Source organism: Pan paniscus, chromosome 17 (genome assembly GCF_029289425.2).
Source record: "Pan paniscus chromosome 17, NHGRI_mPanPan1-v2.0_pri, whole genome shotgun sequence".
Classification (NCBI taxonomy): domain Eukaryota; kingdom Metazoa; phylum Chordata; class Mammalia; order Primates; family Hominidae; genus Pan; species Pan paniscus.
In genome coordinates, this window is record NC_073266.2 from 40,560,548 (window position 1) to 40,581,251 (window position 20,704).

At 50.8% G+C, this 20,704-nt stretch overlaps 1 protein-coding gene across 2 annotated transcripts in view; it reads left to right on the plus strand.

Moving 5' to 3' along the window:
• The first annotated feature begins 3,310 nt into the window (after positions 1 to 3,310).
• Positions 3,311 to 20,704, plus strand: part of CABLES1 (Cdk5 and Abl enzyme substrate 1) — a 124,453-nt gene continuing 107,059 nt past the window's right edge. For both annotated transcript variants that reach the window (XM_003830344.6, XM_034943449.3), the window contains exon 1: positions 3,311 to 4,152. In XM_003830344.6, coding sequence (XP_003830392.2) covers positions 3,311 to 4,152 — 842 coding nt within the window. The remainder of the gene's footprint in view (positions 4,153 to 20,704) is intronic.

Here is a 20,704-nt window from a genome sequence, read left to right on the forward strand (position 1 = left end):
GCCCCAGCATCTATTTAACCTAAGAAAATAATATTGGGTGGTAGCAAGATTTAGAAAAACAAAGGAAGTCATCATCGATTTATAAGAGCAAAAGTGGAAACCACAAATTTATTAAATGCACAGGTTTAAAAGTGTACAGTCTCTCCATCAAATTGAACACTATGTAGTCATTAAAATAAAAATTCTTCCATGCAGAAAAATATTCTACATGGAAAGATAATCACAACACAGCAGGCAAAAATCACAAGAGACAAAACAGCCCGGCTGGGCGTAGTGGCTCATGCCTGTAATCCCAGCACTTTGGGGGGCCGAGACGGGCGGATCATGAGGTCAGGAGATTGAGACCATCCTGGCTAACACGGTGAAACCCCATCTCTACTAAAAATACAAAAAAATTGGCGGGGCGTGGTGGCGGGCGCCTGTAGTCCCAGCTACTCGGGGGGGCTGAGGCAGGAGAATGGCATGAACCTGGGAGGCGGAGCTTGCAGCCTGGGCCAGACAGCAGGACTCCGTCTCAAAAAAACAAAACAAAACAAAACAGCCGATTTCACTTTTGTTTAAAAACACACCCAAGGCCAGGTATGACAGCTCATACGTGTAATCCCAGTGCTTTGGGAGGCCACCATGGGAGGACTGCTTGAGGCTGGAAGTTCCAGAAAGGCCCGGGCAACATAGTGAGACTTCATCTCTACAAAAAATTTTTTCTTTTTCTTTTTTTTTTTTTTGAGATGGAGTCTTGCTCTGTCACCCAGGCTGGAGTGCAGTGGCATGATCTCGGCTCACTGCAACCTCCGCCTCCTGGGTTCAAGCCATTCTCCTGCCCTCCTGCCTCAGCCTCCCCAGTAGCTGGGATTACAGGCACCATGCCCAGATAATTTTTGTATTTTTAGTAGAGACAGGGTTTCACCATGTTGGCCAGGCTGGTCTCGAACTCCTGACCTCGTGATCTGCCTGCCTCGGCCTCCTAAAGTGCTGGGATTACAGGCTTTAGCCACCGTGCCAGGCCAAATTTTTTTTAAAAAATTAGCCAGGTGTGGTGGGTGCCGGTAGTCCCAGCTATTCGGGAGGCTGAGGCAGAGAGAATCGCTTGAGCTCAGGAGTCTGCAGTGAGCTTCATAGCTCACTTCCAGCCTGGGTGACAGGCTAAAAGAATATATATACATATCTCTGTATAAAATATATGAAAATACAAAACAGAAATCAAAATTTAAGTTTTACGTTACTTCCACAGAAGAGATTGTTAGTGATACCCCCTTTTTTTTTGCTCCTCTTTGCTTATCTTATGTTCTGAAATTAACATTTATCATTTTTGAATGATGGAAAATATATTTTACAGGAGCACCGTTGGAGTCTTTCACTTAACACTGCCTCCCAACCAGGCCAGTGGTCATGTAAATTAAGTCAATTGTCATAAAAGGGCTTGGAAGTTTCAAGGTAGTTAGCCAAAATAATTAAAATCCTGGTGAAATTTCACAGAGCTGGCCATTGAGCTTTGACTCCACTGACGTGAGGCTGCTGTAAACAGACACCAGGCTCCATGTTTTCAAAAGGCCTAAAAACAGCACAAAATAAAATATAACAACAATTGTTCATGTAAAGGGCCACGTGCCATCTCTGTCCTGAGCAAATGTAACCTGAAACCCTCTGTCTGGCACTCCGGGTTGGCGGCACCTCTCTGGACGGTGTATTTGCTCTCCATTACTCAGTTTACTTTCCTGAACTTGAAATGGAGTGGAATTTCAATGTAGAGTTACCCATTAGCTCCAGGGCTAAATTTAAACCTTTAATTAAATTAATCCGTTGATCTGAAACACATTGCTTCTCCCTCAAAAGTGCAGCAGGTTTCTTAGGTGTCACAGAGCTTAATTCAGTGTGGCAATTGTTCCTTACTGCATTTGTTAAGTTGCCCATACCGCCTGGGGAAACCCGCACACGTTTTCAGATCCCTCCAGGTGAACTCCTCCACCCTGTCCCCGCCCCCGCTCCCACCCCCAACCAAAACAAGCATTCGTTGTGGGTGGGGACTGCGACTCCTCCCAGATTCAGAGCTATTGCTCTGGGAGGGTCGTCAGGAACCCGTATTTACAGAAGACATGGTAGGTGCCAAACGTGCTTATGAGATAAACGACAGGGTAACTGTCCACATTGGTCCCAGTTTATGCGGGAGAAGAGATAATAATCTACAAAAATTTGCAAGGTGACCAGGGGAAAAGAGTGTAAGGTCATTTTAGCCCACCTCGGTCTTCACAGAAAATGGAGCACATTTCAGAGCCAAAGTAAAAAATTTGCGTTGTCCTTTGCTAAGAGAGAGATGAAAAGTGACAATACCATGGATTGGGGATGCGTGAGTTCGTTGGCCACATGGAAGATGTTCGTGCTTCTGGGCTCTTATGCATCCCAAGGCGTGCATTTATCCCGGGGGCTGCATCCTTGGCCTGGGAATGAGTAAGACCCAACTGCAATGGTTGTTAGCGATAGCTTTACGGTGGGACAGTCTCCATAGGGGCTGTGGACTTACCCGTGTTATTATGAAAAGGATCTATTTACTTCTTGAGGACCAACGGCCTTGCGGGGTCCAAGTAACTCGCTCGCAGTCCAAAACTCTGCAACGCTCCACATAACCGTCCTGTAGACCCACAACTCTCCCAGGAGCACAGCCCCAGGACCTAACCCACTGGGTTCTGCTCGCTCCCCCAATTCCCAGTGCGAGCGCGCGGGGGAAACGTGCTCGCCTCCCGCACCTGGCTTCCGCGCGCCCCGGGAGTCGCCAACTCTCCCAGCAGGCAGCTCCGACAACCCGGACAGTCGGGCCGATCCCCCGCCCCGCCACCCGCTCGGCTCTCGCGTCCTCCTCTTCCTCCTCCCGTGGCCCCTTGCCTCCCGCCGCCTGCCTCTGCGGCCGCCGCCTGCGGCTTTGTTTTCCTCCCAGGTCGCATTCCCCACACGTGATTCCGTGTTATTGCAAAGAGGGCTTTGGAGCGCGAGCGCGGGGCGCGCGCACCTATAAATACGGACACCCGGCCCCGGAGCCCGCGAGCCAGCGGCCAGGCGACCGGCGGGCGGCCAGCCAGCGAGCCGAACTAGCCGAGCTAGGCAGTGAGGCGTGCGCGTGGGCCGGGGCGGCGGCGCCCCCATCCCGAGCACCGAGGGGCGAGCATGGCCCGCCCGCGGGGGGGCTGGACCGCCGCGCACGCCGCCCGATCCCCGCGCCCTACCCAGCCCGGGTCGCCGCCGCTCGCGCCCGCCGCTTAGCGCTTGGGCGCCGCTCGCTTCTCCGGGCATCGCGGAAATCCCGCCGCAGACGGACACAATGGCGGCGGCGGCGGCCGCCACCACGGCCGCCTGCAGCAGCGGCAGCGCCGGCACCGACGCCGCGGGCGCCAGCGGATTGCAGCAGCCGCCGCCGCAGCCCCAGCCTCAGCCCGCGGCCGCCGCGCCGGCCCAGCCGCCGCCCGAACCCCCCCGGAAGCCGCGCATGGACCCGCGGCGCCGCCAGGCTGCCCTCTCCTTCCTCACCAACATCTCGCTGGACGGCCGGCTGCCGCCGCAGGACGCGGAGTGGGGCGGTGGCGAGGAGGGCGGCGCGGCCAAGCCGGGCGCCGGCGGCGCCTGCGGCGCGAGGACTCGGTTCAGCTTGCTCGCCGCTGCCGAGCGGGGCGGCTGCATCGCGCTCGCCGCGCCGGGCACGCCGGCTGCGGGGTTAGCCGCTGGGTCCGGCCCCTGCCTCCCACAGCTCTCGTCGCTGCCGCCCTTGATTCCTGGCGGCCATGCGACCGTGTCCGGCCCCGGGGTGGCGCGGGGGTTCGCGAGTCCCCTGGGCGCCGGCCGGGCGTCGGGGGAGCAGTGGCAGCCGCCCCGGCCGGCGCCTCTCGCCGCCTGTGCCCAACTGCAGCTGCTCGACGGGTCCGGGACCGCCGGGCAGGAGGAGTTGGAGGAGGACGATGCCTTTATCAGCGTGCAGGTGCCGGCGGCCGCCTTTTTGAGCTCCGGGACTCCCGGGAGTGGGAGCGGCAGTCGGGGACGCCTCAACTCGTTCACTCAGGGAATCCTGCCCATCGCCTTCTCCAGGCCGACTTCGCAGAACTACTGCTCCCTGGAGCAGCCAGGCCAGGGCGGCAGCACCAGCGCCTTCGAGCAGCTGCAGAGGTCCCGGTGAGTATCCGGGATGCGACGCGCACCCAACCCTGCGTCCCTCCCGGCGCCCGGCGCTCCCAGCCTCCCCGCGGTCTCTGGGCTACGGGACACGGGTTGCTCCCATTTTCCCGCGCCCTGCCGGATCCTGTGCTCCGGGCCCGAATCCCAAACCACGAGGGCACCCAAAAGAGGGGGCGTCCCCAGGGAGTGCGGGGTTACACGTGTTTGCACGAGCCCAGCATTCGCAGAGGAGCACCGTGCTTGTGCAGTGGGTCGGGAATTGGGAGTTGCAGGAGCCCAGTAGAAAGCGGCGTCCGAGCCTCCCCACACGAGATCACAAACTTCCTGAAACCCGGTCCAGACCCGGAGGCGCACTCTCCCCGCGTGGGGCGAGACTCGGCCGGGCGCAGAGTGGAGCAGTGCAGGCCGGCAGCTGAGCGGCGCGTGTGAGCCTGAACTTGTAGCAGACACGCGTGACCCTCCGGAGAAGTTCTTGCCTGCGCTCCAAGTCTTCTTGCGGCCCGGGGAAACTTGGCTTTTTCCATTTGCTTTCCTGAGCAATGGAAAGCCCTTCTTACATTGCCTCCAACTAGGCCTAGGGGGGTGGGTAACAAAGAGGAAATAGGGCTTGAGGGTTTTTTTTCCTATTCCAAGATGAATTTGCTTGAGTTCGTTAAACGCTTGTTTTACTTGTTTGTTAGCTGAAGTTATCTGGCGGCATTAGGCGTCTTAGCAAAAACATGAAACGCTGGACGTTTGCTTATTGTTCAGGAAATAGAGTTTGTTACCATGTATTATTCTAAGGGGCAGTCGGAGGTTGGGACTGTGTGAACTGAAGCTTGCAAAAGAAGTAGGCGAGTAGGCGGGAACAGGTGGGGAAATGCAGATCCGTTCCTAGGGAGTGCCCGCCCTTGTTGGTTAATAAGGCCTCTTGTGAAGTTGGCAATAGCATAGACCCTACCTTGACAAAGTTGTTTTAACTTCTTGGGGCCTCAGTTATCCCTTCTGGGAAAGAATGACTTTCTCTGCTAGAATTTCTCTCTCCTATCATGCTTATCTGAAAGCTTGATCTGGCCCAAGTAAGAAGGTGCCTATGGGAAAACTTAACTTCCTCCCGCAATGGACAAATGGGGGAAGAACAGGCCCGCCTCATCCACAAGTTTGCCCCTAGTGTACTTCTTCCGAAGTGGGTGAAATCATGAGGGTGCTAGTTATGTAGCCTCGCTGTTTGAGTGCGCATGGCCCGCAAGCAGGGGTGTGGAGCCGGGGAAGCAGCCTCATAAGTGCATGGATGAATTAGCGACACTGGGCACAGGTGACAGCCCTACTCCAGTATTTCTTGTCAGAGCATGCATCTCCCCCGCAGCAGGTGAGGGCAGGGAGGTGGTATCCCTTGTTTCTGGGTGAGTCCTGCAAACTCAGCGGTTTCTGGGCAGCTCAGTATTACCGCTTGACATCACACACTGGCTCATGGTGACTCCAGACTTGCAGCCTAAGCCCAGCAGTCAAGAGGGTTATGACAGGAATTGTAATAAACACACATGTTATTCTAAGCCAGTGTGCAAAGCTGGCTTGTGTCTCCTGATGGACAGATGTGTCCTCCATGCTAAAGGCAGCTGGAGATCAGATTACCTCGCACGCTTTCTCCAAGAAACTCATTTCAGGGGATATGGAAGATCTTGTGTGTTCGCATTTCTGAACCAAAGAATATCCAGAACGCCACCTCCAATCCTATAAATATGAATCTTTTAGGCGTTTTATTGATCCTTTTCACCTCGGCACACACATTAAGATGAATTAATCACTGGAAGATGCTTCTTTACCTGACAGTCACTTTCATCCTATTTCTGAATAATCCATTTCTGGCATCCTGATAGGCTTTTATAAAATTACAGCTGTGAATAGAAACAGCTTAAAATTTGGGTACAAAGGGGAAAAATAGGTTAAACTGATTTAAGAAAGGCGGAAAGGCTAGCTTAACTGTGGAGAGGCTACAGACTTGAAATATCCCAGGATGCTTTGTTGCCAACACCACGCTGCTTGTCTTATCACTAGAGTACTTGCACCTGCCTAGTTGAAGTGTGCTGAGAGCACAGACTCACTTGAATAAGGCCCGAGGCCAGCTTTTCTGGTTTCCATTTGTGGAAACCTTTCCTGGTGTGCCTCCCTGCTAGCCTGTGTGTTTCCATGTACATGTTACCTCACGGATGGTCTCCTGGGATGTTTTCATATCAAATTGTATTTTCCTTGGATTCATTTCTTGCCATTAGAGGAATTCCATAGCACCTTGCTGCTCCAGAATGTGGGCTTTGCACCTTCAGCTTCACTGGGAGCAGTTAGAAATTCAGACTCTTCCCTACTCCAGACTACGTGAGTCCAGATCTGCAGTTTAACGAGATCCTCAGGTGATTTGTATACAAATTAAATTTCGACAAGTGTTGCCACAGTGTATCTGAAATCTGCCCTTTAAAAAAAATGAATTTGAGGTTTTATATATTGGGTTTGTTTTGGGTATATAAAAATTAGAATGTCGGGCCTGGTGTGGTGGCTCACGGCTATAATCCCAGAACTTTGGGAGGCCGAGGCAGGTGGATCACCTGAGGTCAGGAGTTCAAGACCAGCCTGGCCAACATGGTGAAACCCCATCTCTACTAAAAATACAAAAAATTAGCTGGGTGTGTTGTTGTGCCCCTGTAATCCCAGCTACTCGGGAGGCTGAGGCAGGAGAATTGCTTGAACCCAGGAGGCGGAGGTTGCAGTGAGCCAAGATTGTGCTATTGCACTCCAGCCTGGGCAACAAAAGTGAAACTCCGTCTCAAAAAAAAAAAAAATTAGAATGTCTCCCAATCTGCAATCTTGAAACCCTTTCTTCTTGGTTACTTTCATTGGAACACTTGTAAAACCAATCACAAATAATTGCTTGGACTTCCAAACTTTACAACACACAGGGAGGAAAATTCTGTGCACAAGCCTTGGCACAAGGTGCACAGTAAATGCCTGTGGAGGCAATGATTACACCACCTCTGTTCACTGGACTGGATTCTTGACATCTATTGTATTTAGCCCTCACAGCCACCCTGAGTATAGATTCTTTCACAGGTGAGGAGAACATAGGCTCAGAGAGGTTGAGTAATTTCTCCCAGCTACTAAGAGGCACATATGATAATCTAACGGCCAGGATAGGAACCTGGATCATTGACGTCCAAGCTCTGCCACTCTACCATGTCACTATGCCTTGCACACAATAGGCCCATAGATAATTTTTGAGCTGTTGGCTGTAAATGTTTGTGTATTATACAACTGGCCAGTCATACTGGTATAATTCAACACCCCATTTGTTATCCTCCCAAATTTAGCCTCTTTGTTTGCATCCCCTAGCTTTGCTATTTCACCATCTCTATTCTGTTGGGGTGTCCAGGGAACCCAGGACGGTGGGCCTGGGTTCCTCCCAGCCTCACGGACGGGACTCCAGCACTGGGAAGCCAACAGGCTGGGTTTGCTGTCAGGTGCAGTGTCAGAGGTGGGAAACCAAGAAGATGCCTCTTAGCTTCATGCCGTATCGTGTTTCTCTGCTCTGGCAGTGAACGGTGCATCTGGAAGGTGTTAATAGGTGAAAGGGAGTGTGAATTTATAAGGCGTACATTAAGGCTTCCATTCACTTCAAAAACTTCCTTGCAACCAGCAGTTGGCCCCAGCCCCGTGTTACTCTACTTCCCGGAGATTCTGGCTAGCAGGCAGCTCCCCAGGAGGACGTGAAGTTGAGCCCAGGTGAACCACTGTGCTGATGGGAGGGGTGCATGGTGACCAGTGTACTATTTTTCTTTCCTTCGTTTTCTTTCTTTTTTTTTTTTTTTGAGATGGAGTCTTGCTCTGTCACCTAGGCTGGAGTGCAGTGGTGCCATCGCGGCTCACTGCAACCTCTGCCTCCTGGGTTCAAGCAATTCTGATGTCTCAGCCTCCCGAGTAACTGGGACTACAGGCGTGCGCCACCACGCCTGGCTGATTTTGGTATTTTTTAGTAGAGATGAGGTTTCGCCATGTTGGCCAGGCTGGTCTCGAACTCCTGACCTCAGGTGATCCACCTACCTCGGCCTCCCAAAGTACTGGGATTATAGGTGTGAGCCACCGCGCCCCACCCAGGGTACTATTAAAAAATAGCATGAGGGTTTTGCCTCTGAGAACACTTGAGTTAGCATCATGCCTTGTGGGTTTGTGGTACAGAAGAGCCTTAAGTCCTGTGTTCGGATGCTGGTGCCACTGTGACAGCCGTTTGACCCTGGTGGGTTAATCAGCCTTCTGGGTCTGTTTCCTCCTGAGAACCTTGGCATGTGTCTCAGGCCCTTTCTAGTGTAAAATGCACTTACATTTATAATCGAGGTCTGAATGTGGGCTCGTGCTAAATGCTTCATATTTGGGCTTCTCAAATGTAAATGCATTTAGAGTCACTTAATCTCTTAAAAGCAGATTCTGTATTTCTAACCAGTTCCCTGGAATGCAGAGTGGCCACCCTTTGAGGAGGGAGGCTTTACCCACTATTATGATTTGTTCCTGTTGTCAGGCCAAGGAACCCAGGGCTCAGGAGATGTTAAGTGGCCTGCCCAAGGCCAGTTGGCGATTAATAGCAGAGCTCAGGCTCACTATTGCTCAGCTGACTTAGAGCTTCTGCCTGCCCCTCCCGCTGCATTGCCCCTCTTTGGAGGAAATCCAGGCTTGTGCTGTAATTGTAATCTATGTCTTGACTGAAAAGAAAAATGTGAGCCCACCACAGATCAAGAATCAGGGTAAGAAAGGGGAGATGGATGCTGTTTCCTAGCTTTTTCACCACCCGCTTTGTGACATCAGGCAAGTCGCCAGTCTGTGTGTGTGTGCCCCAGCTGTGAGCCACCTGACCCCTCAGGATTTCAGAAGTCTGTAAAGAACTTTGATCTCAGCAGTAAGCAAACACAAGTTATTGCTGAGCCATTTTTCCAGCAACCATGGGTTTTGGAGGTCGGAGTTGTAGCCCCAGGCCAGGCGGGGGCCTGTGGATGGCGGGCGCAGTCTGAGGCTTCCCTGCTGCCTTTGTTGCAGTCACAAAGCCTGCAATGTGGGCGAGCTCAGGAGAAATACATAGGAAGCCTGCTCACTGCTGGCAAGTGCCTGGGGAGGCCAGTGAGCTCAAGGGTGAGCTTTTGCTCTCTGAATGGGTGGGGAAGCCATCACATGGCTGCGCGCCACGTGCTCAGTAGCTTTCCCAGGAAGCGCCGATGCCTGGACTTTTTTTCTCTTCAGAAAGATAGCTGTGAGGTGGCAGAGAGCCAAGGGCAGGTTTTCTGGAGAGTAGAATAGGAGGCAGTGCAGGTGAGCCTGTGCTGTGACCTGATGTGGCATAAGAGAGGTCAAAGCAGGACTTTGAGACTCCTGGGTTCTGGGTCTTAGTTTCCTTATGGAACTCAGCGGTTGGGACAGATGAGCCTGCCACCCCTTCTGGGTCCACCATTCCACGTGTCTCGGTCCTGTGGCCTGCTGCAGGGTCTGGGGGCATGTTTAGCCTGGGGACGTGTGGATAATCCAACCTCAGAATCAGGTACAAAGTAGCATTAAGTTTGTTCCATGTGGCTCTGATGGGCAGAACATGTAACTAATGAAGGAATAAATGGATGAATGAATAGGGCTGCCCCAGAGTAAGGGAGAACTTTAAAAACTACCTTCAGCTGTGTTCCTTCAGGCACGGGCAATATCGCAGCTGGACTGACAATGTTAGGAGGCCATCCAAGCAGGAAGCCATTGCCTGGGGAGGCGGTCAGTCCCCCAGCTGAAACTACCCTCACACCAAGGACATGATCTGTAGTAACCTCTATTGCTAAAGGGCCTTCAGGTTTACAAAGTACTGTTGTACATGTTGATATCAGACCCCAGGCACCACAGAGGGGCAGGAGTCCAAGGTCACAGAGTGACCAGGGGGTGACTTAGGTTGCAGTGTTATCTGTCAGTTATGTAGAAAAGGAAATCTTGGTATTGAGACTTAATGTCTTGTATCACTTATTCATTCAACAAACATTGAACACAATGAGTATCAATCATGAGTCACCGCTGTCCTACTCATGGGAGATGGAGGCATAAAACATGGTCCCTGTCTGTGCTGGGTGACATAAGTAAACGGGCAAGTTGGTAGAGTGGTGAGTGAGTGGTTAGAGGTGAGCTTGTTGTTTGAACTCCCCCGACCCGGGGAGGGGTGCAGGGACATTTCACACCCTTCCCTGTGGCAGCTGGCACAGGGCCTTGGACACGGTATTTTTATTTAACAAATATGTGGCAGGCATTATTCGAAGCACTTTAATGGGACTGAGTTCATACCTAGAAACACCCTGAGACAGTACTACCTTCACCTCCATTTGGAAGCACAGAGAAGTTAAGTAACTTGTCTGGGGTCCTGTGCTCTGACCCACCTCCCTCTGCTGTGCTACAATTTACAGGTCAGGCTCATACATGCTTGTTAAATAGGCTTCAGCTGAACTGAGCAGAAGTTGACCTAAATGGCCTCAAGGGCTCCCGATCACTTGTGATTTCCTTGTTTCAGTTTCCACTTTTCTGTCATCTAGGGAAGACCTCTGTGCATTTGGGCCCAGAGGACAGGCCAGGTTTTAAATAGGGATTCCTGTGACTCTGGCAATTAACTCCCGCCCTCTGCCTGCCTGTGCTTCCTCTCTTTTTGGCCACAGCTGAATCCCTGACACCTTTATTGCCTCTCTGACTCACCTGGTACATTACACATCTGGTGTTATTTAGAGCATGGTACAATTAGCAACAGGAACCTGGCCTCCTAAAGTTTAAAGCTCTGCTGGGTCCTCGTCTGTGAAATGGGAATGATACTACCACCTCCGCCCTGGGCGGGTTTCCCGCTGTATCTTCTCAGCATCACCCTTTCCCCAACTGCCCCTCTGGCTGTTTATAAATAATACTTTCTTGGAAAAACCACGCCCACTCGTGCAAGTCTTGCCTTTGGCTGCCTTTGTGCTACAAGGACAGAATCGAGTAGTTGCGACAGAGACCACATGGCCTATTCCCTGGCTTGTCACAGAGTGGTTGTGCTTCCCCCACCCTAGCCCAGTGCTCTGTGCCCAGGAAGTGTGCAGGTCCCCTTAGCCCCTTCCTGCCTGCCTGCACCCTCCTTGCCTTGTTTCACAGCCTGGATAATGTGGTGGCCCGAGGGGCTCCTGGCTTCTGTTTGGACCCCTGTCAATCCCTCCCCCCTGGGCTGTCAGAGGGACCCTTCTGAAACCCACATCTGATCCTGCCAGTCTTAAATTCCTGGTATTTCAGGCGAGGCAGCTGTTGGCTTGGGTCCTGGTTGCCACTGCAACCTCCCCCGCTCCCACACACCCTCTGAGGCCTGTTGCTGCCATACTGTGTTGTCTTTACAGAGGGCACCCACGCTGCTCCGTGCCCCAGGCTCTGGCACTCCCAGGCTTCTCCTGGGGCAAGGCCTCCCACAAGAGGCCCCTTCCTTCCAGCTCCGTCAGCCACAGAGCCAGCCGCTGCTCTCCCCATGCTCGTACACACTCCTGGCTGGGCCTCTTCCTTCCCTGTGGATCTGTGCTTCAGCCCTGGTCTGACTGGAGGGCCCCTCCTCCGTGGTCTGGTCAGAGCTTGATGGATTGCCCTGGGGCCAGCTTTTGGTGGAACAGACCACATCTCTCCTCCATAGGGAACACAAATGAAACTCCAATTCCCTAACAGTAAGAGTAGGAAAATTTGATTCTGTTCCCCCACCCCACAACGTTCTAGGTCTTTGTTTTCATCCAGCAGTTGCTCCTGACTCTTAATTTGCTAAAACAATCTGTCATGGGGCTAAGGTGAGACAGATTGTGGAGGCTGCACCACCCAGCCCACCCTACCTGAGCCTGTCTCTCCCACCCTCAGGAGGGAGGTGACTTGTATGGAGTTCCGAGTACCTCTTGTGTGCCACATCCTTCACGTATGTTGTTTTATTTGTGTGGCAGTCTGTGAAACAGGTTGCCTACTTTAGAGCTGAGAAGACTGAGGCTGGATGGTTAAGGAAATTTGTCTAAGGCCACATAGCTGGAATCTAGAGCTAGAATTGAACTCTAGTTTTCCTGGCTTCTAAGCTGGGTTTCTTGCAGACCCTGTAGTGTCTTGGAGCTGACTCCTACCCACTTATTGGAGACGATTGAGGAATCTGAGGTGGTTGCCGAAATCGGTTGTGGTGGGAATATTTACACCACAGGAATCGGCCAATGCTATAAGTCAAGGTTTTTCTTTTTCCCCTTCCAGAGAGTTGGTTATCAGCATGTGCACCTAAGGCTTTACCACACATCCTTTTTTTTTTCTTTCTTTTTTTTTTTCTTTGAGACGGAGCCTCACTCTGTTGCCCAGGCTGGAGTACAGTGGCGCAATCTCGGCTCACTGCAACCTCCGCCTCCTGGGTTCAAGCAATTCTCCTGCCTCAGCCTCCCAAGTAGCTGGGATTACAGGTGCCTGCCACCATGCCTAGCTAATTTTTTGTATTTTTAGTAGAGACGGGGTTTCGCCATGTTGGGCAGGCTGGTCTCAAACTCCTGAACTCAGATGATCTGCCTGCCTCAGCCTTCCAAAGTGCTGGGATTACAGGCATGAGCCACCGTGCCTGGCCTAATTTTTGTATTTTTAGTAGAGATGAGGTTTCATCATGTTAGCCAGGCTGGGCTCGATCTCTTGACCTCGTGATCTGCCTGTCTTGACCTTGTGATCCACCCGTCTCGGCCTCCCAAAGTGCTGGGATTACAGGTGTGAGCCACTGTGCCTGGCTCACACATCCTTTTTGTCCTGTTCTCCTCTTTGGGGGCTGTGCAAAATGTCGCTATCAAAGGAAGCATGTTGAAAACCAGAAGTTTTTATAAGAATCTGCTGCTTAACATAATGATGTAAATTTTCCCCAGGGTCACCACTATCCATTTTTTCCACTTTAGAAAAATATCTGTCCCCCTCAAGTTTCAGCCTGTGTACCATTTAAACACCAAACTTTTCACAGATTCTGGGGCTCAGACCACTTAGTATTACATACGGGAATCATGAAATCATTAGCTGTTACCCTGTTTTACCAACTGTGTAATGTTGTATTTTTATGTTTGTTTGATTTTGAAAAGCCTCTAAGAACGTATAATTAATTGGAGTTTGCTAGTTTGTCTTTTCCTCTTTGTTTTAGTAGTTTGGATGGCTACGCACTAGATCATATTTAATGAGGTTATCATTCATTGTGGTTTGGGGCTTATTACTGCACATTTGGTCACAGACAAGAGCTTGTGAAGCAGAACGTGCAAATACCAGGGGCTTATGACTTTAGAATATTGTAATGATATGTGTGTGCAAGAGGGACCCAATCTTGTCCCTGGTTTAAAGCACAGGGTATATGTAAATCTAAGTTAGGTTTTACGATAAACAGAAGAAAAAGCATTCAACCAGAGACTAGTAAAATATTCAAAAATGCCAAAAATGTTTATGTGCCTAGCACGTTGATTTTTATTTTAAAGCACTTTACTCATTGACCAAATTATTTATAAAGCAAAATGTCTACTTCGGTAGTTTTAAGAAGGGCTGGGTAGCGGGGTAGAGGAACAAATGTGAGGAGCTGGAAGATATTCAAAGTCTAAAGTTTTTTGCTTAAGGACAAAAACTGGCATGTTAGGGGGACAAACGGTTGATGTGATGTTGAATGGTAGTTCTTTTTTTTTTCTTTTGGAGATGGAGTCTTGCTCTGTCGCCCAGGCTGGAGTGCAATGCCATGATCTTGGCTCATTGCAACCTCTGCCTCCCGGGTTCAAGCGATTGGCCAGGCTTGTCTCGAACTCCTGACTTCAAGTGATCAGCCTGCCTCAGCCTCCCAAAGTGCTAGGATTACAGGCGTGAGCTACCCTGCCCAGCCTGAATGGTAGTTCTTGATGAATTATTTTATTTATTGAGTTGAATAAAGTTTGTTTTTGGAGGGTGAGTAGTGAAGAAGGAAGATGAGATTACAAATGTCTCAAGTAATTGTAGGATTCCATTTATCCATCACAAAACGATTGATAATATTATAAGTTCTGTTTATTTGTTTGATGCTTAACAGCTTAAGAAGTACTTTTTAAAAAATCAAGTAATTTCAGAAAGGCAATGTGGTAGCTGTTTTATGGATTTGAAAGTCACTGTATGTAGTAGAGCTAGAGTTTTAACATTTACATTTCCTAAGTTGAGAGTTTTAAAAACAAAAACTCTATCGTAGCTGTACCATTTTAAGAAAAACGTAAGAAAGAATCAACTAAGTACTGTAGAATTTTATTCTCCTTCCAGTCTCAAATCTTCTACTTGTGAGTTCGTTAACCAAAATGCTAGGGCCTCATCTGTTTAAGACCTATGGGCTGGAGTCAATCAAGGTCAGTATGTTAAAGTACAAAGAAATATTGTGCTATAGTTTTGGCTAGCCAGCGCCTTCTCATCAAGCGAGCATGCTGATTTTCACGTGATAACCTCGGGCAGGCCAATAGAACCCTGATTTGGGGCCAGAGTCATGGAAAATTTTCCCAATAACAACAGCTCTCTCCAGATAATATTAATAGCTTGGTATCAGTTCCTCCCGCAGGGAGTAAGCTCCTTCTTCTTCCTGCACCCCTGCCGCTAGGCCTCTGTCTCAGCAAAATGGGTGAGCAGAAGAGTGGAAAGACCAGCTTTGGAGCTCCATAGCTCTGCCGCTTAACGGCACCTTTTGGACAACACGCTGAACCACTCTGAACCTCACGTTCTCACCTGTAGTATGGGGATAAGGACTCCAGTACTTTTGGGGTGTTGCAAATATTAAAATAAGAATGCAGAATGCAACACTAAACACCTAGCAAAGGTTTGGCCCTTAGTGATTGAGCAGGAAAATTGTAGCTGTTATTTCCATTCACGATTGCACTGCACCTTACACTGTCCAAGAAGCCGTTGAGAAATTTGACAAGGTCTGCTCTGATCGTGAGGAGCTGATCCTGAACAGCTACCTTGCTGCATTGTTTTAGTTTCATCAGTAGTAGTGAAATCAGAGCAGCAGAGAGAAACAGTACCCCTCTGTTTGGTGCTGCATTTTGCCCCTGCTTACACTGGAATCGTGACAATTTCTATTGCCAAAATAAAGCAAGGTAGGGGGAATTCACATGTTCATCCTTGTACCTTTAGAGCAGTGAGGCTGTGAGGTGAAGAGCAACAACCGGTTTTGCCCACACCCAGGCCCAGGAAGATGCTGCCCTACTTGGAGGGTCCCGCAGCCCACGTGGGGCACATGCTGGGGGAGGGCTACCTCCAGAGACAATTTGAGAAGACGCAACTTTTGTCACTCGTTATCAGAGCTATAGCCCTCATTCCATGGTCTGCGTGCTGCCTGCTTGGCCTCCTTTTTTTTTTTGAGACGGAGTCTCGCTTTGTCGCCAAGGCTGGAGTGCAGCGGCGTGATCTCGGCTTACTGCAGGCTCCGCCTCCTGGGTTCACGCCATTCTGCTGCCTCAGCCTCCCGAGTAGCTGGGACTACAGGCGCCCGCCACCATGCCCGGCTAATTTTTTGTATGTTTAGTAGAGACAGGTTTTCACCGTGTTAGCCAGGGTGGTCTCGATCTCCTGATCTCATGATCCACCCGCCTCAGCCTCCCAAAGTGCTGGGATTACAGGTGTGAGCCACCACGTCTGGCCCGCTTGGCCCCCATTTCTAAGCAGGATACCCTCTCCGGTGTGAGGGCTCCTCAGGGTCTGTGTGGCCATGATGTGGAGTTCAGTTGGGTGCTACGTGGGTGCCTTGGCCTCACCTTTCAGCCCTGTTTCCCCTCTGCACATGGCTTCCACCTCCCCTCCTTGACCCCATGGTTAAACAGAGTTGGGTCTTTGTCCAGGGATCCCATTTGGCATTGGGTCAGCAGGGACTTCTATGTCGATTCTGCACACACATCTGCATGCCAGGCAAGTGTGGCCTTGTTCAGAGATAAATGGGGCCCAGTGCCCATTCCAGAAGAGGACAGCCCAGCACAAGGCAGCTGGACTCTGGGGCAGCCGGACAGGTTAGGGGCCACCATTCCTGCAGTAGGAGCAGTGATTGTCCTGGAGATGGCCTTGAAACTGGGCCTTCAGGTCAGCTGTGACCTCACAGTGGGTGCACTGTGGCAAAGCACATTGGATGCTTGGTTTAAGACGGTGAGTTTAATCCAGAGGAAAACGGGAAGACTTTGAATAGGCACAGGTGTGAGCAGAGCTGGATTTTTCAAAACTGATGACAGGTTGAATGGAGGAAGGAAACTATAGCAGTGCTCTTTTTTTTTGAGATGGAGTCTTGCTCTGTCTGCCCAGGCTGGAGTGCAGTGGCGTGATCTCAGTTTACCGCAACCTCTGCCTCCCAAGTTCAAGCAATCCTCCTGCCTTAGCTTCCTGAGTAGCTGGGACTTCAGGTGTGTGCCACCATGCCCAGATAAATTTTTTTTGTATTTTTAGTAGAGATGGGGTTTTGCCATATTGTCCAGGCTGGTCCCCAACTCCTGATCTCAGGTGATCCACCCGCCTCAGCCTCCCAAAGTGCTGGGATTGCAGAGGTGAGCCACTGCGCCTGGCCTATTGCTTTTTGTTTTTAACCCCTTTGGCATCCTAATTGTCTCTTCAGATAAATCAACCTGTACTCATCCAAAATTTTTACTTTTAGGAAGTTTGTCTACTTTTTTTTGAGATGGAGTCTCGCTGTTGCCCAGGCTGGAGTGCAGTACTACAATCTTGGCTCACTGCAGCCTCTGCCTCCAGGGCTTGAGCCACCCTCCCACCTCAGCCTCCTCAGTACTTGGGACCCACAGGTATGTGCCACCTTGCCAGTAAATTTTTGTATTTTTAGTGGAGACAGGGTTTCACCGTGTTGCCTAGGCTGGTCTCGAACTACTGAGCTCAAGCAGTGTACCCACCTCAGTCTCCCAAGGTGCTGGGATTATAGGAGTGAGTCACTGTGCCCAGCCATGGAATTTTTGGAAAAAAAAGCTAAACTCTATCCTGGATACGTCTGTTTTTGTTTGATTCTTTGGCGTGGTAGCCCAGTAGTTTTCAGAATGTGCTCTCTGGACCAGCGGTGGCCAGGAACTTGTTAGAAACACGATCCCCAGGCCCAGCCTCAGACCCACTGGGTCAGAAGCTCTGGGGCGGGGCCCAGCAATCTATTTCAACAAGGCCCCAACTTGCGCCTGTCACCCGTTCAGGCTTGGGAGCAGCCACTGTGGACAAAGCCTTGTGTACCTCCAGCTTTACTGGACCTTCTGGAAGATGTGAACAGTGTCTAGCGCTCCAGAAAGGATTTTATTTATTCTAGCACAAATGGACAGAAGTTATCCCTGATGTGGGGCTCTGCTATCCAGGTAATGCAGGGTTGAGGTTGAGGCTTGGCATCACCACCGTTAGGCTCGCCACTCCTTTTCTGTCCCCGACACGGCCATGCTCTGTCTCTCGTGAACTTCTAGGCTTGGCTCTGATGATTCCCTTTTGCATTGGCTTTCCCTGCCTCCTTGTGTCTGGGGTATCCCTCATCTGTGTCCTAAAGCATTTCCTCTCCACCTCTATTTTAAGGTCGTAGTAGTTGGTGTTTTTTTTTTTTTTTTTTTTTTTTTGAGAGGGAGTCTCGCTCTGTCACCCTGGCTGGAGTGCAGTGGCGCGATCTTGGCTCACTGCCAGCTCCACCTCCTACGTTCATGCCATTCTCCTGCCTCAGCCTCCCGAGTAGCTGGGACTACAGATGCCCGCCACCACGCCCGGCTGATTTTGTGTGTGTATGTGTATTTAGTAGAGATGGGGTTTCACTGTGTTAGCCAGGATGGTCTCGATCTCCTGACCTCGTGATCCGCCCACCTCGGCCTCCCAAAGTGCTGGGATTACAGGCGTGAGCCACCACGCCCAGCCAGGTTGTAGTAGTTTTTCAAGTATCCAAGCAGATTTGTGGAAAGCCTCTGCCCTGTGCCAAGCACTGGGATATGGGGGAGCCCCGGAGGGGTGGGACCCCTGCCACCACAGACCTTAGTGGCTCGTGCTGGCAATGGGGAAAAGAGGCAACCAAACCAACTACAAGTAGACTAAACTCTGGAGGGTTCGGTGAAGGGTCGTGGGAGTCTGTGAACATCTATTAGGTGTTGTGGCTGGGAAAGGCTTTCTCAGGAAGATGAGAAAGCAGTTCACCACCGAGAGATGGGACGCAGGTTTCAGGCACGGGGAGCCGTGTGTTCTAGGGTCCTGAGATGCCGATGCACTTGATCTGTTGCAGGAAAAAGGCCAGGGTGGTTGGAGCATAGTGAACTCGGGGAGCCAAGGGGGCTGACCTGAGAATTGGGCAGATGCGTCATAACACTAAGAGCTCTCATTGTCTTTATTAGAAGCCGCTGGGGAGCACAGTGCCCTGGCCTACGTTTTGTTTTTTTTTTTTTGAGAGACAGAGTCTCGCTCTGTTACCCAGGCTGGAGTGCAGTGGCGCGATCTCGGCTCACTGCAAGCTCTGCCTCCTGGGTTCACGCCATTCTCCTGCCTCAGCCTCCCGAGTAGCTAGAACTACAGGCACCCGCCACCACGCCCGGCTAATTTTTGTATTTTTTAGTAGAGACGGGGTTTCACTGTGTTAGGCAGGATGGTTTCGATCTCTTGACCTCGTGATCCGCCTGCCTCCGCCTCCCAAAGTGCTGGGATTACATGCGTGAGCCACCGTGCCGGGCCTCCCTGGCCTATGTTTTAAGGTCCCGCTAACTGCCATGGATTGAAGGAGGACAGACATGGATGTGAGACCTCTGGGAGCCTCTTGCCTTTAGGCGAGAGCTTCCTGCTGAGACACACAGTAGCCTGGACAGAGGTAGAGATGGTGAAGGGTGGATGGATGGCAGGTGCGTCTTGGAGGTAGAGCTGATAGAACTTGTAGGGAACTTGAATGTTCCCTGCCATTGTGGAGCTTATGTCTAATTGGAGAGAAGCTCTTGAGTAATCCACCGACAGATGGAAGACTGCAGGCCTGGGGTGAGTCACAGAGCGGGGACAGCCTTGATCCTGTTGGCCTGTGATAAGTGATGGTGGATTGGACTCCACTGTGGCAGGTTGAGGAAGGCTTGCTTCAGGAGGTGACTGCTGAACTAAGGTCTAAGAGTGGACAGGTATCAAGGACTTGACAAGGGCTAGAAGGATTGGGGCAGACAGGAAGAGCAGCTGGTGCAGACCAGGGCCAGAAGGGCTCATGCAGGCAGGAGGAGCAGCAGGTTTGAAGAAACAAGAGCACTGATGCTGTGGTCCAGGCAGGACACGGGGGCCACTTGCACCACAGTGGTAGCGAAGCGGGTGGAGAGAAGTGAACGGACTCAACAGAGATGAAAGGCACAGTGGAGATGGATTAGATACGGAGCAGGGGGAGTGGAAGGCATTGAGGAGACTCCGGGGTTTCAGGCCTATGGACTGATTGGGTAGCAGTGCCATCTCTGAGACAGGAGTATTAGCTTGATCCAGTGTTATGAGTTTAAAAATGCTACCAAGCTAGGCATGGTGGCCTGTGTCTATAATCTTAGCTATCTGGAGGCTGAGGTGGGAGAATTGCCTGAGCCCAGGAGTCCAGCCTGGGCAACATAGTGAAACCCCATCTTTAAAAAAAATTAATGAATGAGCTAAAATGCTACCTGGCAGAAAAATTGTGTAACTAAAGATGACCCTATTTCTTCTCATTGCCTATTTCTCACCCTAATCCTTGCCGTTACTGTCCTAATGGCTTGAGGTAATATATCTGTAGGGTCATAAGTAACTTGTTGATTGAATATTTACGTATGGAGATTTTCCTTTTTCTCCCAAGGTGGAGAATGATATTTATGGTTAGATATCATCTCAAGTTTATACTCGTTTGGTCTAATTTTTTTTTTTTTTTTTTTTGAGACAGTCTCACTCTATTTCCCAGGCTAGAGTGCAGTGGCAAGATCTCGGCTCACTGCAACCTCTGCCTCCTGGGTTCAGGCGATTCTTATGCCTCAGCCTCCCGAGTAGCTGGGATTACAGGCAGCTGCCATCATGCCCGGCTAATTTTTGTATTTTTGGTAGAGATGGGGTTTCACTATGTTGGCCAGGCTGGTCTCAAACCCCTGACCTCAAGTGATCCGCCTGGCTCGGCCTCCCAAAGTGCTGGGATTATAGGCTTGAGCCACCATGCCAGGCCTTGGTCTAAATTTTTTTTATTTTTTATCTTTTTTGAGACAGAGTTTTGCTCTTGTTGCCCAGGCTGGAGTGCAATGGCGTGATCTTGGCTCACTACAACCTCCACCTCCCGGGTTCAAATGACTCTCCTGCCTCAGCCTCCCGAGTAGCTGGGATTACAGGCGCCCACCACCACGCCCTGCTGTTTTTTGTATTTTTAGTAGAGACAGGGTTTCACCATGTTGGCCAGGCTGGTTTTGAACTCCTGACCTTGTGATCCGCCTACCTCGGCCTCCTGAAGTGCTGGGATTACAGGCGTGAGCCACCGCGCCTGGCTGGTCTAAAATTTTTAATGTTACTTTTTTTTTTCCCTCCCAGGCTGGAGTGTAGTAGCATAACCTTGGCTCACTGCAGCCTCGACCTC